We start from the raw sequence: 26646 nt of genomic DNA on the forward strand, positions 1-26646 counted from the left end.
TTAACGAACAGAGTATCTTATCTATTGGGTTAGGGTTTGAGTTATTATCTAAATCTTGCGTTTGACTATCGACCGACACAGACACATCGACAGATGTTTCAAAGAAGTATAAAGCAGTTTGAATTCCTATGTTATCCTTAACCTTATTAGTCTTACTCATTAAGGCGGTCTCCTAAGGAACCTCGCCTACAAAAAGCAATATGCTTTCCAAACCACGGGAAAAATTTTGTCAAAAAAAAACAGATAGAAATGGCTGGTCGAAACATTTCGAGCGAGAAGCTCCAAAAGATGAAGCTTTTCAAGATTTCTCGTTGCCTTTTTGTTCCAGGAGACTAGATTATCAAAAAATATTGTGGATTCTAAAATCCTTCCAAAATACCTTTAAAAAGATATTCTCCTCAACGAGAACTTATCCTCTATGAGCTCTTGGCTAGTCGTCCATAAGATCTCGTTTTGATTTCGTATGTGAACAAGCCTCATTTGACAGGAGAAATCATAGGTAAAGGTTAAGTCCCTATCTTCTAAAAAACCTCGAAGACTCGGCGTTCAAACCTCATCAACCAATAGACCACAAAATTGAAGAGGCCTCGAAGAGTTCTTGTCGTTTTAAGGGTCTTGATGTCCTAATGTATTAGGTTACCAAGAGACGCCGTAGTCTACGATATCTCTTTGTGTGATGCCTTCAAGGTGTAGTGACCTCGGAAGCTACGGAGAATCGTGTGGACGCGCCTTCAGCAGCCGATCGTGTGTGAAAGGCCTGAGAAGAATAGGTACCGACCTGGCATCTCATGGAATAGAGCGAGACCAGAGCTTGATAATGGTTCGGATTACGAAGGTTCAGGGTAGTAACTATAGGACAATCAGATAGTAAGGTTCGAGAACTATCTAAACGACGGATATTGGGGAATGAAGATTCTACTAAAGTACCTACCGAAAAAGCTTATTGGCCAAAGAGTCTAAATCGTTCAAGCATTATTCGATAAGAGCCCTCGTAATAGAACTTTGAGAGTCCAATTCTTCTAACACATGTCGATCCAGTGGACTAGATTACCAAGAGACGTCATAGTCGAATGGAGTCTCTTCAACCACCACCAGACCACGTATTTGAGGAGTCCTTTTCGTCCAAGATGCTTCATCTGTTGAGATACCAAGAGTTCATACTCTTGGTCTCATCGTCGCATAAGCAGAATAAAGCATTATTAATACATTATTAGATATTTCTTTGGAAGATGAAGATAACTCTATAATTAAAGCTTACAGCAAGACCTTGGTCCTTTATAACATTGTGATATGATTGTAGAATACCTTAAATACGAAGATAAACTTTAACTGAAATTCGAATTATTCTTTTTTTTTTTTAACAAAATTTTCTCTCATAAAAAATACATTCTATATCCAAATCTACTCTTACCAAACTTAAAGCTTCTTGGGCGGCAAACACATAAAGCACAGAAACTCTCCGGTCTTACCTTCCCTTTCTCCAGATTATTTCGGCACAATAAAAAAGTTAACCAACCCGGTCAAGCGGAATAGAAACCGATAAAGATTTTTGATCTTACCGTAAGCGATCGACCAACCAACCGACCAGTTGATTGAATTTAGACGAAAAAGCAACTTTCACAAAGGTTGCTCTCTGTATGCGCTCTCTCTCTCTCTCTCTTCCTTTCTCTCATCCCCACAAAGCGGTGGGAAAATATTTGGGCCCTGCCTTTCTGGTACTGCGAACGAACGAAGGCACACGTCCCAAAATTGGAAAACGTTATAAAAGTGCTGTAATCAATGATTACACCGAAGCGTTTTGATTTCGGGCAGGAAAAAGGGCAGCACACGAAAGCAGTGATGGTGGAGGGAAATACCAAAGAAGAAGAAAAAAAGGCTCAAGCAAAAAAAGGATACCTTCGGCCAAAGCTTTGCCTATTGGCGGGCGAATTCTTATCGGCTAGCGGCAATCGATCCAATTTGTACGATTAGGCTTTCATTAGGTGGATTGTGTTTGTGTGGAGCATTCTATCAACCATTCTGTGGCCGTTCGGACTGATTTTTTTTTTGTGGAGTGAGAAAACAGAGAGTCATGCAACAGGAATTTTGTTGCGATAACTTTGCTTTAGAATATTTGATAAGCGTGTAGATAAATCGGTTTACTTTCAATCATATAAAACTTAGCTACAAACCAATTTTCTCTGATATTTTGTCAAAGATAAAACAATTGAAAAAGAAATAAGAAAACTGAGGAATTTTAAAGAAATTCCAATTAAAAAGCGCCTCTCCGTGCCAACCAATCATCAAACCGAAAGATAATTAACCTCATTTTCAGTGCCGGCATCAATTTCAGTCATCAATCATCCACCGCATCACAACGGAGCATAATGCACTTTTGCTGCACTAATTATCGTTCACAAATGTCACTCAATCAAGTGTCTCTGATTGACAGAAGGGCTTCAATCGTTGGTCACGCTCCGTACTATCCCACGGTGCACCAGACATGCAACCAAGCAGGCTGGGCTTGCTACTTGCAGTTGGTCAAGGTTTTCGGGTGACCTCATCGATCGTTTCAGGCGTTTATTTCACTCATTTATGTTTCCGACAGCTTGTTTGTTGCGTCTGAAAGCGATTGGCTACCGTTCAGAATTATCATCTGCAATAATAATTTAGACATTGACTGGTTTAACATGTTATAGAGAATGGCAATATGTATAACACAATGGACAAAGACATGGTCACGGGCAATTATGATAAATATTACTATTTCGTTTTAATAAAAAAAAATCTTCAGCTGAAATTCATTTGGTCCTGAAATTTGATAATGAAAGAATTCAATTATGATTCCGATTTTTTTAATTTTTCAATAAGTGTGTAAAATAAAGTAAGGACTTTTTCTTTAAGTGTGTTCTCTAAAGTCTGTTTCCCTATTTAATCTTTAATTTAAGTCTGTTCCCCCTTTGCTTAATATGTTGGTTTAAATTATTCTTCTCAAATAGTAACAAATAGTAATCTTGTAACATTCAATAACACAATATTTCCACAGAACAGAACTAACATCATAAAGATTATGTTCCCCTTATTCGTTAACGATATATTTACTTGCTCTCGTTCTTTTTGGTTAGATTTCCTAACGATCAGTTAGATCATGTCTGCCAATTATGGCTTGCTAGATTTAATGATAACACTTAGTTAGATAGTCAGTCGTCACAACGGGGTGAAGGTTCATGATGGGATTTTTACCCTGGTTCTGTCGCACCTTGAACCGAACCGCCTCATGTACATGCACTCCATTGACCAACAATTTCCTTCAACGATGATTGGCAAGGTCTTCAAAACTTTCACAAGACCTTCGCTAAATAGTCCTCTGCAAATCCAGTAAGGCAAAAGGTCGATTCTATACTTCAGTCGCACGTCACCTCCAGTCTTGTCTAGCCAACACTATTCCTACTTTAACTATTCCCATGCTTTGAATACCCATAATCTTGGTGTTATTTACCACCAAGACAGGCTAAATTACCACCACTGCACTAGCCTCTCTTTAATAACATCTTAACTATTTCTAGCAGTCTACAGTCTACTGAACTCGTTCGATATTCCTTCAGATAATATCTCCGGCTCTACCTAATGATTGGTAGAAGAAAATAATTATAACAATAATAAATTCATAAATAAAAGTCTAAAACCAACTATATAGCTTCAAAGGTAGCACTGTAGAATGTTCCATAAGTGTTGCATAGCATGCATAAGATTTAAACCAATTTAAAAATAATTGTCATTCAAATCGTCACAGAGTAAAACTTTGATTTAAATTTCTTTTTATCCTACTAAATCCTTGGCCTCTCTTTTTTATCCCTCACGCATTTTCTCCACCTCAAAATTTCTATTAATTTTTGTTAAAACCTGTGTGTGTGTCCTCCCACATCTCACCGTGCGAAAGCACCGAAAGCTCGTCACGTAAGACGTTTCACTTTGTTAATCTTGTCACGTTGTAAATTTCACCCGAGGGACGCATTTTCATAAACTTCCAACAGCCAACCGGGCGGCTAATCACGGGAAGCTAACCTCATCTGTATCAATCAACACCACCGGAGGACTATTTAACCGAGCACTTGGTTCGACAATCGACTCCACCCACCCGGACACCGGGACTGCACCCGGGCGGAGTGTGCCGATTCCATCACTATCCACGCACCAGCCCCATCAAAGCCGGCGTTCCATGTATGGACTTAATTTTCCCCGTTAATCTGATTATAGCGGGAGTCAATAAAATTACCATAATGGCGACTTATCGTTTCGGGAGCTAGATGCGCTGGAAGGATGGACCGGTGTCCGGCGACGGACCGAGAGTAATTATTCCCCAGAGAACGGTTGCCAAGGTAGCGCTCGTTCGTGCTTTCTCTCTCTCTCTCTCGAACAAATTTCCATTCGGGGATGAGGACCTCGAAAAGTGTGTCCGCCCGGGTGAAACAACATCGAACCTAATTGAATTTTCATTGAACGACTGCTGGCAGCGTAATTGATTTACGTTTCGGTCCCGGTACAGTCCAAATTCAGTTCATCCCTTTTATGTACGGGGACTTTTTGTTGCTGCTGCGTACTTACCCGATGGTCCTCCCTGGAAACACGGATCAGTTGCGTAGCCCGAAGGCAGAGCTGGAAAGTTTTATTTTTATGTCGACTTTTTATCCTCTGCACGCGCACCGAGCGCAGGTGATGTGGAAAGCGCTTAATGTGGTTTTCTTCCCAACTCCCCCCCTCCCCGGTACGCTTCACCTCGTTCGCTGACAACCGTTAACCGTTTTGGTGATAAATCTTTCTCGGAAAACCCTTTTTTCCACTTCCGAGCGCAATCAAAGACACCGAGTTCGACATGGGACGCCGGGTGAGGGGAGGTGGTATGCAACAAATGCCCATCCCACCCTCGGGGAGCTGGAATTGATTGTTCCAAACGGTCTTCTCGGTCGGTGAAAGTTCGGTGACGCGGCTTGGCACGCACAATGACTAAAGGAAATAACCGTCCCAAGGCAGGACTCGGACAAAAGGGGAAAAAGAAAAAAACGACAGAGTGAGAGCGCGTGGGGCGAAAGAACAACAACAACAGAAACCAGGCAATCAAAGCAAACAGGTACGACCTTAGCAGGCACCCGGTTGCTTAACAACGCCTCGAAAAAAATGAAGAAATTCAACTCCAAATATGCCATCGATAGCACAGCTTCCGGGCGAAGGATTTTTTTCCTGGTGGTTTACCTAATGGGCTAATTCTTTGAGGTTGGAGGATCGTTTTTCTTTACTCCCGTTTTTTTTACGGGTTTTCTTTTTCCTTTCCTAATGTTCGGTTCAATGGCATATGCTACCCGGCCTCACCTCTCTCTCTCTCGCTCTGTGTACAACCACTTACTGCGGTGAAATTCTGGTCGGTTTACCCACACGAATCGCTACGCGCTGAAGTAAAAGCAACATCCGTTCGTTGTTAGATTGATGTATGGGCAACATTCCTCGCAACCATATCCCAGCTCTAGGAAAGGGGTAACATTATGCCAGAATAGAAAACTGGCAGCGCAAAAAAAACCCAGGGAAATCGTGCTGCAAGTAACTTTCCATTCACAAGTCAGTGCTGACTGGCCTCCGTTCCAACGGTGGTCGCAAGTGGCTTTGGCGGGTGGACGTGAAGCGAAAATTCGAAACATTTCTGCTCGATACGTGCATTCCACAGGTATGGAGCACGAGCTTGGCATATCATCAGTACTACGCAGCGCACGTTTCGTTTTCGCATCAAAAACTGGGCATAACTGGGCAAGGGTTGCTTTTGGAAGAATGGTGGCATAGCTCGGGTCTTTCTCACCATTGCCCTACTCGTCAGCCTGAACAAAGACGTCCATTGTGTCTTTGAGTAAAAGTATGCTTTTCTTTACAGCATTTGGTTCGGTAGCCAAGGTGCACAGCTTTTGTGGTACGACATGTTTATACAAACTTTGTGATAAAAGTTATTTTTAGTTATGAAAAGACTTTTCTTGTTCTGCAGATTTACCTTTATGTTTGATTTTCAATTGAAAATTTTAATATTCTATTTTTTTTGAATTAAACCTCTTGAACCGCTTTCAACCCATTCAATTCAAGGGGGATTTAAGTTGTTTAAAATTGTTGAAAGCTGCGATTCATGCAACACGTTACTAAGAAACGTTTTCGAAGTAATGGTTCCTTCTTCTCATTCTTGGCTTTAGGACCTCTTATGTCGCGGCTGCCATTTCTAGCTTAATAGAATTATTGATACAACGTAGTTGTATAGTCAGCCCTCCCTACGGGGGAAAGGCCCGAAAGGGATTCGAACCCCGGTCCAGTCGTGTGAAGTTCGGAGTCATTCCAATAATATAGTAGCAACGTTATACTTATACCTCTATAAACGGATTACAGACAGATTATTACTTCTGTTTTATACAAACTGTACATACAAGTTAATGTAGACTTGTGGAGGCCTATGACGGGGAAGCTCGAGCTCTCGTGCAGCGCAATTGGCCTGACGTTATTTATTGAAAAGTGGCTCACTATTTCAAATATCAAATTTAAACGACTAAAGTTTGTCTCAAGGACCTTAAGTTGTTGAGCTGTATCAGGGACCTTTATGTTGATGATTCCATTTAACATTACGGGAACACGTCGTCACTAAGAGCGATGAGCATGTGGATCTGCTGTACCATCAGGCCCGGGATCTAGATGATTCGACATCAGCCAAAATGCTTACTGGCCGCTAATTCCATCAGTAGTGCAATACGCATTCGAAGTGCGGTAAACGGCGGCTGCTCCATTCATAGCGTGTTCATAACTCATCCAGTGAAAGTTAAAGAGATTTTATCTTAGTTCCTGGAGCGGTCCTATGCATTACAGCGATCATTGTGTGTGTCTATGAGGTCCATGTGTGGTGAATTTAGTAATCAGTGTGACCGCTACGAGCCTAAATACTTGTTATCATCCATGTTTTACCCAGGTATTAACATAAAGAGAACTTAACGTAGCTCAAGAAGATCCATGGAAAGAGGAAAGCTATTTATATATAGCTACATATAGCGATATAGCCATTTCAACAACAATGTCTCTAAATAGAAAAGGTTCCTTGAACAATCAAGCTTTTATGACATCGACGTTTCTTGTTAGATTAGACCCTTCAACTCCTATGCCTCATAGTCCAGGAAGCTTGACTGAAGAGGTCCCTTGGCAGATGAACCTATTGAATTACGAGTTATTATGATATTAAAACCCGCTTGGATGCCGAGGTCTTTTAGTATAAAGATGTTACCCCTCTTTGGCTCGGAATCTGCCAGCCAATCCAGCTACGGATAAAATCAAGTCACAGGAAGCCTGTAATGGCCAGTGAGGTTGAAGAGCGAAAGAAAAAGAAGCATAGAAACAATAAGTAGATACTAGGAGATAGTCGTACTATATGCAACAAATCTAAAACATACCGGGAAATCACTTTTGAAAAGGTTTATTTTGCCTTGCAAATCATGCTCATCTTGAAGGCTCGTGTTTCATATATCTCAAACATTTACGCATACGTCACTTAGCACTACTATTATTCCATTCATTCAATTTCTTATTCAATTGATCCTTAAAAAAAGCATGTATTTTATCTATGCTAGCTTGCTGCTCTCCTAATTACTAGTCTTAAGAAATAAAAGTCTTAAGAAGAAACCTTTAGCAAATTGGATTAATGAATAGTGATGAAAATGCTAGTGTCTTCATCGATTTCTAGACACATCACACGGTGCTACGATCCATCAATTACAGTATGTAACCATAAAACTCATGTCAAAAGTACACACCATCACACGAACTTCATTAGAACACAGAGATCATTAGAACACAGCACACAAAAACCACAACCTAGACGATTTTAACGCCTTTCCTAATGTCTTAATCGAAATCGATTAAACACAATCGTCTACAATCGAAACCCATCCGGCACTAACACCGCACGTATCATCCCGTATTTGTTTGTCAGCAAAACCTCGTGCTGTTGACTAATTTCAGCCACCTAAATAGTTTGCCTAAATGGAAGCAATTGAGTTCAAATCATTGGCACGCCGGATGTTGACTGAACGCAACCCCGCGGCTCAGTCCCCCCCCACCTCAGTGTGTGTAAACTAATTAGAACGGAAACCCGTTGGCATGGATCTCGTCGAGTGATCTCATCGATCGACACAAAACCACCACCTACCAGCGTACGCCTCGCTACAATGATTACAAATTATGTTAAGGCACTCTCTCTCTCTCTCGCTCGACTGTCAGACCGCGGTGCTCATCATCGACACGCGGCACGAATTAATTCACTTCGGCTTCTGTCATTTATCTCACGCACTTCCCACGCAGATTCCGGTCCGTTCGGGGAATCGTATGCCCGTGGAGGATGTCCCTCTGTTTGACGGGTACTGTGACAACCATCATGTTGCGCTCGTCTCTTCCGCAGTCCAGGCCACCCGTCGACTGATAAATTGCTTCCCAGCACTCACTGCCCCGGATGGTTCCAAAATCAATCGATCGAGCCTGAACCGGGAAGCCTGTGCTGGGTGGCTGGCGGGCAAAAAGAGACACAGTAGTCACATCTATCTTGTTTATCTTGCTGCTTTTTACTTCTGTGACGTGCTTGACTGTGCCCACAGTGTGCCATACGCGCGCTCGAGCAATCTGGCACGTTTGCTGTGGCTATGGAGGCACGTATGTGCTGGAATTGGCAGCATTGAAGCTGGAGGCTGATGCTGGAGCGCGGATTGTAAATTTATGACCTTCTATGTCATCGATGTCCTTGTCGCCGCCGCTTGCTGTCTACGATCTCTCCACTTCATTTCAATCGATCGAACACTCAATTGCACAGTTGGTCACCAAAGAAGAGTCCCTCAAAAAAAAAAACAACGGTCCTCGGCACTCGGGTCTCCTACATAACTTCGAAATGCTAGTGTATCTATTGTCTCCCGAAGCTGCCAGTTGACGGAACGCAGATAAATGTGCGTCTGTTCATCTTTTTCCGCTTGTTGCCTGTCGAACCACGCACAAAAGCGACCGACCAATAGGAAAGTTTTTTTTTCCCTCTAGATTTGTGTGTGTGTGTATGTGCGTGTTTTTATTCTGTTATTTTATCCAAACAACCTCAAAAACAGCATTCAACAATTCGTGAATGAGGATGAGTGATGGTCGACGATTTACCAGTTTTCTCCCACACGGAGCACCAAAAATGTGCGAGTGTTCGTGTGTGAGTGATAAAGGAAACGCTTTATCTTCCCTGCAGAATACGAATTCCCGTGTACGTGTATATGGGCAATACTTCACGCTACAACAGCTATCTATCCATCCATTTTTTTCTGTACTTCCATTGCTGCATACCAAACCAAACCAAAGCAACAACAAAAAAATCAAAAATCCACATCCACGTGCTACAACAAACACCAGGCGTCTCCATCATATTTTCCCAGCCAAGCAATATGTATTACCGTATTGGGGCGGTTTTTGGCATAAAAATGCTATTGATTTCTGACAAATTGTTTGCTTTATGCTCTGTTAGCTTTGCCAGACCGTTATTAATAAGAAATAAGCGAGAGTTAAATTATTCAATACGCAGCCAGTCAACCGTTTTGGACGGTGGACGGTTATGTATTACGTTTTGCTACTTTCCCTGTTGGGGGATTTTATTTCCCCCATCGAGTTGAATTCATAGTGAAAATAGAAATTTAAAAGCTATTTAATAATTCACTATCAATATTATTGCAACATAAAACTGCGGATTAAATCAATTACTACTTAATGGTTCTTCGCAGTTCGTTTACAATTTTATCTTCCTACAACAACCCATAAGCGAAAACAAAAAAGCAACAAAACACCAGCCAAGCCTCCCAGCAACTCAACATCACTTTTGTTTGCTTATTAGAGAGACAGTAAAACCCCACCTTCGGCCTGATCATTGCAAAATAGAAGGCACGAGACAAATGGACATCCTTTTGGGGATTTGCCAAACGTGCCATCATTGACAAACCGAGCGTAAAGTTTGTTTTGGCCAATGCGTGTAGCTCTCAATTCATGAGAGCTTTCGTTTTTTCTCACCCCCATCTATCCCTCGAAGAATGAAAGAAAAAAAAAAGAAACACGGGCCCACCCCCCGGGGCGACAAGCGGTTACGTTTTATGTGGTGGGAATTGAGAGGTAAAACAGACTTTATGAAGCTGCTCCATTGTATTTCACACAACAATGGACGACAATCCGACCCGCCCCGTTAGTGCTGCTTCCGTTACGCTTCAGTGTATAAATTTCCATCCGTCGGTGGGAAAAACAGGGACCGATAGCATAAGCGCCGGAATAAGCGTGGATGAGCATGAGAATTTGTACGCACATAACTTGCACACTTAATAGCGGGCTAGCTGTAGTGATGATGATGATCACGGTGGCATGATGACAGCGAGGTGGACACACCACGCGAGAAGCGAACGGAGGCAGCACAGCATGATAAGGAAAATTGAAAGCAGATTTTTCATCTCGATAAGAGCGCCAAATAAAAATCGATGATCGTTAGGTGCTGCGATGTTCGGTAGCAGAGCCCGACGAGAATTTCGCAAGCATTTCGTGTGTATTCCCACGCTGGGACGCAGCCTCCTGCTCTCACGGGGGGGGGGGGGATTTCGCTGCTTTCTTTCACGTGCGTCTCGAGAATCCTGTGTCACATTATGTGGTCATCGAGCGGGAGGATTTGGGGGGAGAGGGGGAAGGCTGGGGAACGAAATGAAAATACCGTTCACTGCCGAGTGTCCTTCGACACGGCCACGACCATCATCAGCATGCGATGGTTAGCGATGGGATGGTAGAAGGAATTTACGGATTGTGTTCCACATAATGGTGCTGTGATTTTTACGCGTTTCATAAAGTACGCTACTTTATTGTTGTGCCCCGGAGGGCTTCTGCAATCAAGGGCTATGTGAAATGGCATTTCCGTTACGTTTGATTAGTTGTAATTAGTCACAATTGTTTGTACGATTAGGATGAGAATTTGTACAACTCAATCGTTTTGTTAGTTTTTTAGCATAAGAGTAATAAACTTTTTTAGAGTAGGGAATTTATTGAATTTATTTTTTTATTAAGCTTATGTTAGAGAAAATAAGATATATACAGGGTATCACTTATTATTTTAAACAAATTAACAATGAGTCACTAACAAGAAATCGAGTAAGACGCCTCAAAATATGTGTGCCACCAGTCAAATCTCAAACAAATACCATCCAGACCGCCCCCCGTACGCAGGGCTGACCTTGTTATGGATAAAATCAAGTCACAGTAAGCCAGAAATGGCAGGCCGAGACCCTTAGAGGTTGTAGTGCCAACAAAAAAGAACAAGGAATTGTTGTACCGGGCAATTTTTTACATCCCGGATCTCCTCGGACATGGTTGGAGCGTATCGGGTAGTTTGAAGACTAAGAATGCTGCTTTATTCAAATTCTTACAGGCTAATTTATAATATAAAAATGCTGACCAATCTGCAACCAAATTGTTCACGTTGCTCGATTAGTTGGTTTACTTTTATTTATATTGCTTTGCGATAGTCAGCATACTGGCGCGTCACCTACAGACTTCGTCTTATTCTTCTTCTTTCTTGACAGTACAACCTTGAAAAGTTCGGCCTGCCATATCTGCCTATCTGTGACTTGGTTTTACGCTTAGCAAAGTAGTCAACCTTGAGTTGGAGTAGAGGTGGCAGTCTGGATGATATTTGAGCCCCAGTCCTGGTGTGCCACCGGACCGCCTCAAAGGGTTCGCTTTCTTTTACTTAAACTACCTACCACAGACAAGCGGAGACAAAGAAATGTAGGAGAGAGATTGAGGACAATGTTTTAAATGGCATGCAGGACAAACTTCCAGGCCTCCGCCACTCTAGGACACAACTCAAACTTAGGATTAAGTGTATCCACCTGTGAGTACACTGTGCCGACTGAAAATGCGTGGTTCATCCTTTTCGATAGCTGTACATGGGCTATTTTTTCGTGTGCCAGAAAAAAGAGGAACGACAGCTGTTGTGATGACAGCTGTCTGCTGTTTGCTGTTTGCCCTCACATTCCACCAGTTTTCTGTTTGAGACCTTGGTGTTGGGAGGTTTTGAAACTATAAGTCTTTGGAGTCTGGTTGTAAACGTCTTGCCTGGATTGTATGCAAGTTGCTAGATTACTTTTCTCAGGCAATAGTACGTAGAGAAAAATCGGTTGAAAGCTACAATCAAAATATTCATCATTGTTTCTGTCGTCTTGCTTACGTCATGGTTAAAACTCACAGTACGAACAAATCTGCAGTTCCTCAACCCGTTGTTGCTTTAGCTGCTAATGCTTAAATTTTAGTATTATACATGAAAAATATGATATAAAAGACGATAAATGGTTTGAACTTTATCAGTTTTGGCTTTCCACGGAAGGTCTTAATTCTACCCGGAACTGGATAGCCAGCCTTACATACGTAGAGATAGATCTGGATGAGATAAGCCCCGGGTATGTGGTGTGAAGATCGACGCTATTATTGCTTCGGTTACCGGATCGCTTATTTTACCTCTATATAGCTTATGATACTCCATCAATAATAATTTATGAATCATATATTGAGACGCAGACTTCATGCTAACTTTTCTACATATTTCACTTTTTTAAATGCAATCTGAAAAATAATATTTTTATATCAAAGAATTGTGAAATTTAAATAACATTGAAAACTTCAATACGATCACTTCTGGGGAAAATCATTGTAATAGTTCATAAAACGCACCATAAAAAATATCTTTTTTCTTGTTGGCCTTTAACAAAATCTCTGTTGTCAACGACAAGTTTCCCTTAACCATGCCTGACAGCAAATCCACCTTCCCCATCAAAACCAAAGCCTACGCACATCAGCTTAATCAATCGAATTGTGGTTAAATTTGCTGACTCGCGGTTCCGACCGACACTAGCCGGCAACAAAATCCGTCATCAGCACGCTCTATCCCTCCCGCAAAAACCTCGCACAATATCCTACGCAGTCTCCGACCGCTGCCAGTACCAGCAGGCAGTCTAAAAATTCAATTAATTAAAACTAACTTTAGCGATCGCGTTTACCCACCACAGGCTAAATTAATAGCCACCAGCGTCGGGCGCCTTTTTTATGAGGGACAGGACGACAGCCTTCTAAATATATTTGAATAATGGGGTCTCGGGTCGGCTCGAGCCTCACCACAGACGCACAACAATCGGCAAATTGGAAACGGATGCCAGCAGTAAAGTGAAGTGCGTTTTAAAACAATGCCGTGATTGATTTTGGTCCGTGCCACTCGCAACCCTCACCCACAGCCCTTGGAATCTTTTTAATTTATTTCAAACTTTCTGCCAAACAGCCGTTCGCTCGAAACACGTTCCGAAGCGTGGCGGCCCGACCCGGAATTAATTGCCGCATGTACCACTGTACCGACACCAACACTTTCCCGATGACTTTTGTGAATAATGTGTTCTTTTGCATTCGCTCTCTTTCCCAACCGACACAGGATCAGCAACAGGCGAAACATCGACATCGGCGGCAGAACGGTGTCGGGGATGGATACGCCATCGGGGAGGAATCGTCCTTGGGCGGTCCTGCAGGGGGTCCCGGTGACGATGGTGGGGAAGAAAATTTCATCGCACTAGCACCAGATGAAGCGGATATTTATAACTTCTCCAACATCATGAGCATGACGATGGCGAACGGGCCGGGCAGTGCCGGCGGAACGAGCAATGTAAATGAGGCAAATCCATTTAATGAATTTCGCAATACACCACGCCAACGCGACCGTGCCCCGGCACAGGACACGCCCGGTGACATTGAGCAGCTGGCGTCGGTGGCAAAGGGTGAAAAGGAGCTGCCCGAACTGACGCTAGACGACGACAACGACGACGAAGCCCCGGAAGCGAATGGGTATGGTGGAACGCTAGGAGGACGTATCGGCCCGCTGCGAGGACGCTTGGATGCGGAACCGAACGGGGAGGACGAGGACGGTGGAAATGGTGGTGAGGTCGATACGGAATCGGAAGATGATAATGCGATCGAGAGGAGTCGCTATCTGACGAAGGACATGGCGACCGACGACGGGCACGATGGCCGCACTTCCCGGACCGAATCCGATGCAGCACTGCTGAGCAACAGTATCGACTTTTTGAACTCGATCGATGGTGCGTACCTGCTGGCGAACGGTGGTGGACCGGTCGGGGCGAATGGCGAGAAAAGCGGTGATCTTGCACGGAAAATACTGGACGATAATGGTGAGTGAAGATAAATCAAACTAATCATCGTAATTTATGATTCCCTGGAAAAAAAGGTAACGTACAATGATTGTGGTTGTTGCGCTCGGTTCCTGAAGAAAATTGCTAGCTTTTCCGGAAAATGTATTAATCATTCTGGGGAAAGGAATTCTCATAAACTCGGTTGATTGGAAGAGCCAGTTACGAGAGAGACGTGTACTGATTTTTCGACTTTCTTGGCGATGATTGATAGTTTACTTGAGCGAGCTATCGTCAGAATTAAGGCTGTTTTTTCTGAACATTGAAGAAAAGATGTATGACAGAGATCTTCCAAAGACCCTGATGATAAGAAGATATTCTAAGATATCCAATAAAAGTTGTTGGAAAGTCTTCTCTAACCTTACGACCAATTAAAGTCTCAAAACATATTCGTTTTGCAAAACTTATTGATATGTTTTACCTGGCAAAGTTCAGTCACATGTAGAGAAAGTGGCGGTTTCTGGAGCAATAACTCACTCAACTGATAGGTTCAGAAATAGAGATACAGTTTATTATAAGTAAATAAGTTTGAGTGTGATATACTGGGCGCTGAGAGACATCTTCAAGAGATCATCAGTCAGCAAGTATTCAAACAAGACTCAGTAAATGTCTGGGACTGATATAGTTTCTGTCAAATTTAGTAATTAGCGCTCTCTAGGTGGTAATTCATTCACTCTCAGTGATCATATCGTATCAAATACTTAGTATATAGTGCATACACAACAAGATGCTATATCTTCCTCTCTGAATCCTTTCCCTCCTATAGACAATAATATCTCAACACGGAAACCAACGCAACCAAGCGCAGCGATTGCCACCGGTCAGGACGAAGGTGAAAACGAACTGTTCGAGCAGATGGAAAAGAAGGCCAAATCGTACCGCTTGAAGCTGTACAAGAAGCACAAGAACTTCAAGCACACGCACCACCACCGCGGTGGACTGTACCATCAACCGTACCATAACTTTCACCACGACTACTATCGCCGCAAGATGCTGGAACGGGAGCGTGAGCGCTGGAAGAAGATGCAGGACCTAAAGCCCGACTATCAGGGCCAGATCAATTACTACGAAAACTCCAACAAGCTCGAAACGAACGACGACATTATGGCACATCTGAACGGGCACAGCAGTCAGGAGAAGTGGCCCAACTTCGACAAGGTGATGACCTCGCTCAAGACGGAAAGCAAACCGGACAACATCCCACCGTACATCAAGAAGTACAACCGGCGCAACAAGCAGCTGATCGATCTGCTTGAGGGTACGATCGCGCCCCTGTCCGACTACAGTGCGCACAAGCACCGGGAGCGCAAGTACCATCGCAGGAAAAATCCTCACTGGATGGAGGAGGACCTGTTTGAGGAGCAGCGTCCGAACCAGGCGAAGGCCCAGGGCCTGCAGCGCAACTACATCCAGGAAACGATCCAATCCTCGACGATACACTCGAACGCACTGCCCGGCGAGGGCATCCACATCATCTACGACAAGAAGCACGCGGCCGACCACGACGATTTTGACGACGGTGGTGGAGGTGGTGGCGCTGGTCCGCATCTCCTGTACGGTCGGCCAACCATTTCCAGCGGAGGACATCCGGGCGATGGACACCATCCGAACTACAAGCTGTCGTCCCGGGCCGGCCAGTTCGTGTATCATCGGGTCGCGTCTCCCCAGCCGGTCGGTGGGCCCGGGTACGGTCGGTTGAAGCGCCAGCGTTTGCCGTTTGTGGCGATTACGGATCGGCGACTCAGTGCACCACCGAAGCGTCGGCCGGCGAGTAATGGTGGCACTAACCATGTCAACAACAATCTACTGAATCACCAGCCGATGCCTTAAGAATCGAGAACTAAAAACTCTGTCTACCCTTCACCTAGTCTGCTTACTCTGTGGCCCTTCTTTGCATGATGGGTTTTCTTTTGGTTAGCGCTTCTTCCTTAACTATGCAAAGTCGACATAGTCGACATAGTTGACAGATTAGTGTTTTCATAACACTTGGCACTATATTCAATCTTCGTTTTCAATCTCACTGTCTTTCTGGCTTCCTCGCTCTCTTTCTCTATCTCTCTCTCTCTCTATTCGACTCTTGGTTCTTGCTGGCAGCAATATCGCTGACAGGACGCAGGTGGTGCGTCCTCACGCTTGATGGCACCCGGAGTTCCGTTTTTCGCCAAAGACTAGGGCTGACGATGAGTTGCTATCGATCGAGTGTGATCGCGCTGGGTTCAGGGCTGGGCATCGCACACACTGCACCACGACAGGGGCAACCATAAGGGTCCACTCGACAACGAGAAACGGACGGTCAAGGTTGGCAAACACACATAACGCGTGTGTGCATGTGTGGCAGACAATTATGTAAAACCAACAAAAAAAAAAAAACAAAGCAAAACAGAAGAAGAAAAAGCAAAGCATTGTGAACACAAGCAGAAGACGAAGACAATATATATTTACCGAAGTGCAGGAGACGGATGATTACGAATATGCTCACAGAGGGAATGTTGGGGCTGGGGAAAAACAAAAACAAAACAAAAACAAATGAAGAGGAAAAAACGCAAAACAAAAAACAACCAGATGTGGAAAAAGGATTATAAAACAAGAAAAAAAAAACATAAAAACCACACATTTCAAAACAAAAAGCAACCGACAAAAAAATCAATACAAAATGTTAAATACGCACTTATGCAATTACTAAACCCCAAAACTAATCTACAAATTTTTGGGACATGGAGGGGTGAAGCAGAACTCGTTACCAAGTAAGACAAAATGACAAATTAATTACAAAAAAACACACACACACAACCGTATGGCAGTGCACCGTTTGGCTTATCCGATTTCGTCGACATCGGCGGTGATGTTTCCTTGAGCGCGATGGGTTACCAGAGCATCGATGGCTGTATTAAGCGGCTAAAAATTATCAACATCTCTTAACCACTAACCAACCAACCAATTACAAACAAGCTAATAACATATCAAGCCGATGGCGAACGTAACAGCTTCAATTTCACTTGGCCATGATGCTGTATGTCGGGCAGACGGCCATTGATGGGCAGACTTTTCTTCTGGGGAAAGCATTTTTAGCGATGCTTTTTGCTAGAGGACGATGCTAGCGATGCTGCTTTCTTCACCATCCCCACACACACTCACACACCAGCTCACTCGCCCACTCATCGACACGGTTGTCGACCGAGAGAAGCCTCGGTAAGCTTGAATTTTAGCCCTCCCGCCCGAACGCATGTTCGCCTGGCACCAAACACCCAGCACGGTAGTCTTAAAAAACTTTAATGCACAAACGAAGCAAGAAAGAGAAAAAAACAAACAAAATCATGACAATAATAAACATTTTAAAACACGTTTTTTAATAGCGAAGACACCTTGTAGTGAAAAGACCGTAAGTCCTGGCGCTGTGGTTAATGGAAAAGAATCCACGGGAACGACCCAAAAAAGGCAGTGGAGTTTAGTATCCTTTGTTAGTGTTTTTTTTTTGGGCTAAAAATTAATTCCCCATGCAATTCCTGCTTTGCTTTTTGCTTTCTGCAACGATCATAAGAACGATCGCTGACCTGCCCAATAAAGCAGCTTGGGACACCGCAGTTTCCGATGCGCAACAGTGAAATGTTAACGTAAGTTTTCTATGAAAACACATAAGCAATAGAAAATGACAATATCTTATATGGCGGAAGGCCACGGGAAGGGGAAGGGCGTGATGCTGCCACCGACGTACGAAAGAAGCAGAAGAAAACCCCGGCGCAATCGGATATGTTCCCAGCATGATTTGCTTTATTTTCCCATCCGATTCTGCTTGATGTGATTGTCGTCGAAGTAGAGAAATTCATTGACTCCTTTTTTTTTTGCTTTGTTTTATGGTTACTTATTGTAAAACGAGCACCAGCAGTATAGAGTGGCACGGTCTTTAGGAAAAAGAATGGAACAAATGGTTTTTCGGACACAAATAGGACAAGGACAAAATTCAAGCCGACAACCGTAAACATTGCTCGATGTCGGACACCCCCGAACGGATACCATCGATCGCCATCCCGGTCACTGCGCGCATTGAGTGTTGCTATAAAGCGGATGGAAGAAGTATATGAGCATAATCTAAAACAAAACACTACGAGCCTAAGAGCACTTGTTGAGCAAAACAAACGAGAAATCCCCAGCAAACGCGAGAAGACAAAACGCTAAGCAACTGTTTAAAATACACCGAGCACACGCATCACACGCACACAACATAAAACTACAACAAGTAAACAGCGCGGTAAGCTTCACAGTTAACCACAAAACAAGCAAACAAAGAAAACAAAATGGCGGCCGAGAAGAACATCCACCCGGAACCGGTAGGAGGGAAAAGTAATACAAGAAACAAGTTATAGTCAATTTTCTAACGGTAACGAAGAAGGATCGAAGATCGTGGTAAGTTAAAAGAGCATAGAGAACACAAGAAGAAGAAGAAGAAGAAGAAGAAGAAGAAGAAGAAGAAGAAGTAGAAAAAGAAGCTGTGAGAAACCACTATCAGCTTGGTGTCGGGACTGTGTACAGTGCAAGAGACAGAACAATCCGACCGATAAAGGAAGGAAAAAACAGAATAAAAACAGTGGGAAAGCTACTCACTACTAAGGGAAAGCAAAAAGCGCCATCTGTTGGCCAGCAAGCAAAAGTAACTAGACTTTAAGAAAAACTTTCCAGTTCCCCCCCCCCCCCTCCAAAAGGTACGTGTACGTGTGTGTGTATGTATAAAAAAGAATACTATTGACGTACAGAATAAATCCCAAAGTCCCCAAATCAGCATACACTGACAGCCTAGGGCTAAGGTAGGGCTAACAGCTGTCAGTTAGTTAAGGGCAAGTAAGATCGTTTCGTTTGGTTTGTGCAGTTTTTGAGTCCGCAAAGGACTCGGCCGCATGCATGGCGCACTGTATAGTTTAGCAGGCTCAAAACTGTGCGCACCCGGACACTAGTCGGCTTACAGTATTAGGCTAGGTTTATGCACATACAGCTGTACACTCACGCATACACCCGCAAATACTCACACACACACACACGGAGGGGCGTCCTTTCTCAAGCTCGCACGTACGTACGTACCTTTGCAGTGCCCTGGAGAAAGGTAAGACATTTTTTACACTTTTACTCCTACCTTTCCCCGGGCATGGTTTCGTACGGTGCAAATCACAAACGACACGCACACTGATGCAGATGGAAGTCGTTATCAGGCTAACAGGCTACAGCGTCATCGCAACTTAAGAGGATGCAGAGGACATCATGCCGACGCGTTTCGTTTTCCTTCAAACCAACTTATATGGTTTCTCTCCGACCATCACATCGGCAGCTAGATAGAACCGGGTGTCAGACTAGGCGCCCCAGCACGGGTTTGCACGCGTTCTATCCGAAACTATTCGTAGACTTGTTGTATTGTTTATGCTCCGCAAATACAAGTAAAAAAAAACAAAGAAGAAAAGAAATGGCTCCCCCCTCCCTATCTATGCTTTAATAGGTGACGTTTAAAATGGATCTTTCCGAAGAGGGAATGAAAAGATAGACACACATACACGCACACGTAAACACACAACAATACACAAACTGGTCCACGTAAGGGAGTGGCTAAAGAAAGGATGATCTCTTAAACATAAGATCAAGATCTTGCGACGCTATACTGACACAGAGAGTTGATATAACTCCCCTATAATAACTCTAGTTTCGAGGTTTTTAAATTACCTGCTGGATAATTTTCGGACTTTAATTGCTTTCGAGATATTCCTAGTGTGTTTGCTCAGTGATCAAAATGTCAAATAAAATCGGACATTCTCATTAGTTTGCAGAGAAACCTCTTAATTGAGAATATTCAACAAAGACAGCTTCATAATATGTTCAAAGTAAGGCAAGCAATTCTTACCAATTCAAGCAAAACGCCCAGCTCTTCCTACGCACAAAACCTAATTCCTGCAAGCGTCGTACGGTTTTGACAAATTACCAGCAAATGTGAAAATATCATCCAGCACCTAGTTTTCACCACAATAAAGATCATTTACAAAACAGAAATAATAAAGAACAATTTCCCAATAAGGACACACATACACACATACAAACACCGGACAAAAAAAAATCTAAGAGAACAACAAATGGCAAAGGAACAATAAGATAGAAATAAAGGAGTATGGAAAAACTTGCTTTCAAGCGTTTGGCCGACATTGCATGTTTGTGAGAAAACTGTGGATTTGTTTTTTGTGGTTATTAATTGTTATATTTTATTTCAGTATTTAAATGTTTTACTAACAACAAACACGTTTTCATGAGCTGCCAACAGCTTGAAGGAAATTCTTGGTGAAACGATCAGTTGTCATCTAAGAAATGTTATGTCGACGCGAATGTCGACCACTTAGGTACTCCTTCACCAGAATATTTGACGGTCTAATTTTATTTTATTTCAACTTTTTTCTTTAAAATACAGTAACTCCCCGATACACGTCAAAGAGTTCGGTCCCATACATTACCATTTAACGGGTAGCTGCTGTACATAAGTTTAACATTTTGCTGAATAACTAGCGCCTAAAGGTATGCAATTGATTTATTGAATCACCTGCGGTACACCATCAAACGATTGAATCCTCGGAAGAAAACGCTGTCTCAATAACGGAAAAAGTGTCTCAATAACGGAAACCATAAAGAATTTTTAGTCGGAAAACCTCACACTTGCAACTTTGAGGATATTTAGCTTCAACGAAAAGCTGATCAGGTAAGTAAGTCACCTTTACCGAACATCGATACATCCGAGCCATCGTAGGTAAGTTCACAGAAAGCACTGATTTATTAGCGCATTACTTTTAAATGGAGTGTCTATTAAAAGGTATAACGAGTTAACTTTCCCCAGCAAATAGACGTGTTCGTAGATAATTGCCTCGAATATTGCATTTCCACCGAATGGTGATAAATTCCCATTTCAGCTTCCAACTTCTGCTATCAGTGTTCGGGGCGCGGTGCGATCGGGCGCGTGTATCACATGTGTAGGTTTGGAATATTTTCAACGCATCAATTAGTCATCTAATTACACGGCAATTAAGCCTGAATTATGTGGCACGTATGCTGATTTGTGGCGCGCATTGTTATCAACTGCCTCTAATTGCCATACGGGTGCCGATAAGCATTATTTTCCGACCAGCTGTTTCCATGCACGTTTCAAGTCTACGGTAGGAATGCTGGGCCACTGCGGGTTCCCCGTGCCTTTGCTAGCGGCTGTTCACATGAGCTTTCAACCCTACCCTACGACATATCCTTATCGCGGAAAGTGTGTTTAAGCTATCCCTTTTGCTTCGAAATCAGGGCCAACTTCTGCTGCTGGATCCGTGTTTGGCCAGTGGTGGCGGTGAACCGTACCATCATCCCATCAACCGCAGACATATTTTGTGTTGGGACCAACCGCACACCAGCAAACCGGTACAGTACGCTTCGTCAAGCAATCACATCTCGGAGGCAACTGGCGCTGGATCTAGATATGGCGTAGGTCGCCATATCTTCGTCTTCACCCACCAAAAACCGTTTCGCTTCGATGCGATTTTCAATCAACGCTTTTTCGCCCCAACACACACCCCGACATTTTCCCTTTAGAAGTTCCCGTTCATTCTTGCCATTTTGCCCTTGATTCTGACACGACACCGTTATCTACCTGTAGGCTTATCTTGTGATTTCATTCCCAGGCAGGTTGTACGAATGGGGAACACACGCACAAGCACATCAATGCTACGAGGGTTTAAATCGGACCCGGAAGGATGGGAAAAACGGAAAAAAGGATACACAACCCAAGAAAAAAAGCAAAACAAAACAAAGATCAGCCCAGAAAAGAAATAAACCTTCAACAAGAGTGGGAACGCCGGTGCGAACTTTGGGTCGTGGGAAAAAGTCCTCATCACTAACACCAACACCGCCGGAGTTTCGCACCGAAGTCGACAGCCACCCACGGATGAGATTGGGCAGTGAGCACATTGCACAAAGAACGCACAAGAACGTACCGCCATATGGAAGATATGAAACACACGCACACACACAAACGCGAAGAGGACATAGAAAGAAAGTTGGTGAAAAGTTTAATCTCACTGACTCAGTGTATTCTTAGCTCTGATACCGCACTCAAACCCCTACCCAACGGTTCGAGGGGTCGGCCATCTTGTCGGATTCCCATCTCGATGGTAAAAAATAAACGCTCCACTGCGGATATTGTGAAGCAAGTGTGGCCAACACTTGCTATAGCTCGCTGGAGACTGTGTCATGGTGTTCGATCGACCTCCTGCACACCACGCCCCCCAACCGCTGCCCATAATCGATGGCGACAGTTGCTGCTGTTGCTAAAACAGTTTTATTTCGTATCGCATGTTTCCGAACCCCAACAACCGTACAACGTGTCACGAGTCGAGGCCCCAAACGAGATGTCGAGAAGGAAATGAAACTTCCTCCAGCGAAGACCAGTGCCGGAAACCGGACTCATCCTTTCCGAAACTATTCCTGAGGCACGCATTGTGAGCGATTTGAAAACCACAGCTCGCAGGAACGGTGCATCCTGGAGGTGGGGGGCAGATTAGGCTTTTGCTCCGAGTGGTCAGTTAGTGGTACAACTTAGATTTAGAAACACGAACCAGGGTGGGGAAGTTTTATTTAATTCCGAGAATTATTTGACATCTGCAGTGAGGAGAGAGGGAGTATGGTTATTCACCGTTCGAGAGCTTAAGACTTTGAGCGCGTTGGTGTTCAGTGTCCGGTTTTTGTGGTATTTAGCCGTCAGAAGTCAGGAACCTGGTTTGTTGAGGCATTATGATTCATATCACTGCACTTCGGGCTTTTGGTGGGATGAGTATTGTTGTGGAAATCAGGAATAGTTGCTGTTGAACCTCAATAAGAGCAACTCATGCTGAAAATATGATTTAAATTCTAAGGATAACTAGCTAGGTCTACTAATCAATGTTCATGATTTATTATATTAATTTCTTTGGTGGATATACAGATTAACTTGTGGTTGTATGGTGTTCTGATTCTTTTTGGATTTCACACAGTTTGTTTTAGGATACCTCATCAAATTGTCCACGGAGTGCAGATAATACCATAACCAATGTTGTACAAAAAGCGGTTCAAATAATATTGTCGATAATCTAAGGCTTAACAACTCAAGACAGCTGGCAACTGTTGATGATTATATTTGTGTTTAACTTACGTACTTATTTATCAGGCGCAAAAACCGCTTCGTGATGTTGGCTTGCTGCAACTATCCTTGATAACTCTCACGATCTAGCGCCGTCGTCTGCCAATCAATTATCCAGGTCGTTCCGGCTTACTCATCAACGCCATCACTTCACCTCAATTTGGGCTTACCACTCGTCCTAGGTCCATGTGGACGGCCTAAAAGCACTTTACGGCCTAGGTCGACCGGTGACATTCTCATGACATGAGCAGCTCAATGGAACCAGGTGAATTTATTTTGCTCGGAAATGACAAAATCACCGAATGGTTCATAGTGTTCATCCTTTTTAATGGCTCCTCTATTATCCTAGCACACATAAAATCCAAAAATCCTTCTAAGAACCTTTTTCACGAACGCGACCAAGAGGGTTTGGTCAGTTTTGGATAGAGGTGATGTCTCAGAGGGACATGGACTCTGTCCAAAACTGACAAAGCTCTCTTAGCCGCGTTCGAGAGGGAGACACTCACAAGCCGCTACATTGACGAGCTCTACGGGCTGTACGATGATCTCACCATCGTGCAGTGAATTAGACTCGCCAGGCTCCGGTGCGCTGGTCACGTCATGAGAATGACACCGGACGACCCAGCCCGTAAAGTCCCCTTAGGCCGTCCACGCGGACAGAGGAGGCGTGGTAGGCCCAAATTGAGATGGAGTGATGGCGTTGATGCGTCCGCCAGAACGGCCGGGATAACGGATTGGCAGACGACGGCGCTAAACCATGAGCGGTATCGAGGATTGTTGCAGCAGGCCAAGACCGAAAAGCCGTTGTAGCGCCTGATAAGAAAGTAAGTAAGATGGTGTATCAGAGGTGTATGTGAGAACCAGAGATACAGAGATCTCTAGCGACAGATTGAAAATAAAACAGGCAAGCTTATCTCCCTGGCGCAGACACTTGGTGGTAGCTATGGGCCCTAGGAGTTTTCCTTCGACCTTCTCCTGATATGTAATGCTGGTCTCTGTCGTTCTTACAATCCTGGTAAGCTTGGCCAGTATACCAAAGAGCTTATTGCATCAATCAATTCTCACTCAATTTGATCAAAATGTATCAATAACTTTAGCTCATATCCTGAAGTTGTTTTATTTAGCCATAATCGGGCATTCTACATCTCAAATGGGACCGAAGCGAAGGTCTTTGTCCATAACACATCAGGTTTTTGTGCCAAATCTTGGCTGGAACATTTATCAATTTCTAACTAAATATTACTTACTGTTCAGTAAAGTCAAGGAAGTCAGTAGTGGTAGGCCAACATCTCCTTAGATTGTAGAGCCACAGAGAAAAGGACCATTCTACAGCTTACGTTCTCATTACAAACCTGTTGGAAAGCTGCAGAATCAGTTGTGGATACAAACGTTTTACACAAAATCAGCCTTCAACCAACACCAACTAGCAATACTAACGAACAGGAACAGCATGAAAGGGTTTAAAGATGAAAAATGGACCTTCGCTCTTCGCCGAAGCTTTTAGTGCATTCGAAAAGCATTGTTTTCTTCGTTCCGCTGTGAATGTGCCGGGGCAGTGTGCTAATGCATTTATTCATGGCATTAGTAGGCCCTTGATTTATGAACCGTGTAGATCATGGCACGTTGACGGAGCTTTCAGGATCGAGACTAAAAATATGCTGGTGCCTTCTTGAATTTTAATCATCCGTAAGCTTGGCCGTTTCACATGACTTGGCCAACGCAGACAGGCACAAGCGTTCACACACTTAAGCTAGCCGTCCGGCATAAACATGGGAGCAACGGTCGGGATCTCATTTTATCTAGGCTCGTGTGTAGGAGTATTTTCCTAGAACTGGCACACCATTACCCGGATGACCGAACGGTCAAGAGTTGTTTACTCACTGCCGACGCTTTTGCTTTGAAGAAAACTAACTAGAATCGTCCTTCGTCCAACAGGACGCAGACCGTCGTACCTAACGAAGGAAAACCTGAGGCCATAATGAGACACTTGCCCGGCAACAGCAAAACCTCAACTTTTCCTTCCCTTTTTCTTTCTCTCTCTCCATCTCTCCATACCTCGGCGTTTGACTGTCAAGCGAACAGGAACACGGGAATACATTAGGACCGTTTTTAATTTCCCTGCAGTTCCCCGCTCCCAACAGGAGTCCCCATTGGCTCGGTTCGGTTTTGGCTGTGCGCTAAAATCGCCAAGTATCTCGTAGAGCGAAAAAAAACATATCCACCATTCCACCAGATGCTTCAACATCCCCAACCACCCCCAGGAACGCAGACGTTGCCCAGAGGCGAACGAAAGATTAATAAAAATTAAAATTCTACCACTCGAGCTGCTCCATAACCGCAGCCCGGGCAAAAAGCTTCTCCAGCCCCAAGGGCAATGGCTTCCGCTGAAAGGGATTTTATCACTTTCCTACCGAGACACACTCTCTCTCTCTCTCTCTCCCGACACCACTTTCATCCAGATGCCACAGAAAACGCTTCGAGAAGTTTTGTTCGGTTCGCGCGCGCGAATGAAGCGAGAAAACTTTCAACTTCCCGTCCACGAGCTGGACGCATGGTGGAAATTTGGGCGTCGTTTGGGGTACGCGACGCAAAGATTAAAAGCTTTGAAACTTTACCAGCTGGCTGCGAGTGCAGTGGCTTTTTTTTCCTACTTTCCACTCGAAGCAATGGTGTGTTCGTTCGGGTTCGTTATGACTTCAAACGCGGTCCGTATCGGTGTCGAAAGTGTTTGCAATTGCAGTGCCGAGCACCGTGGGAATGCATGGAAATAGATACCGCTCTAAAGAGCTTTTCGTGCCGCCGGCAGTGGTGCCTGGTTGACTTCTGTAGCTGGTGAAGCTTGTTTCGAGTACCGTAAATGGTGCATATTATTATGAAAATGTTGCTTCTGTTGTTGCATTGCTGTTATTATAGAGAGACACATATTTTTTATTTGGATATTTTAACGCAATTTATAGAATCGTTGTAGGGTGGTTTTACAGCAAATTTATTACGTTACTGCAAATGTAGAACCTTTTGGCCTTTTGTATTTAGAATACCTTTTTACCCTTAACTGATGATCATTCTTACACGCCTGGAGTTATGCAAATTGCATTACAGAATGTTTTTATCCATACAGTGGTAATGTTGATGAGTTCTATTATCTGAATTTTATATACTGAAATGTATTTAAAGATTCAGCAATTTTTAATAAATGTGGTA

The 26646-nt window shown here is 43.6% G+C and overlaps 1 protein-coding gene across 1 annotated transcript in view; it reads left to right on the forward strand.

Annotated features, from left to right (window-relative positions):
* LOC118502702 overlaps positions 1–20436 on the forward strand; it is a 66493-nt gene extending 46057 nt beyond the window's left edge. The window contains exons 3-4 of the mRNA XM_036035236.1: positions 13508–14258; positions 15043–20436. Coding sequence (XP_035891129.1) covers positions 13508–14258; positions 15043–16106 — 1815 coding nt within the window. The 3' untranslated portion in view covers positions 16107–20436. The remainder of the gene's footprint in view (positions 1–13507; positions 14259–15042) is intronic.
* The last annotated feature ends 6210 nt before the right edge of the window (positions 20437–26646 follow it).

Source organism: Anopheles stephensi, chromosome 2 (genome assembly GCF_013141755.1).
Source record: "Anopheles stephensi strain Indian chromosome 2, UCI_ANSTEP_V1.0, whole genome shotgun sequence".
NCBI classification, from domain to species: domain Eukaryota; kingdom Metazoa; phylum Arthropoda; class Insecta; order Diptera; family Culicidae; genus Anopheles; species Anopheles stephensi.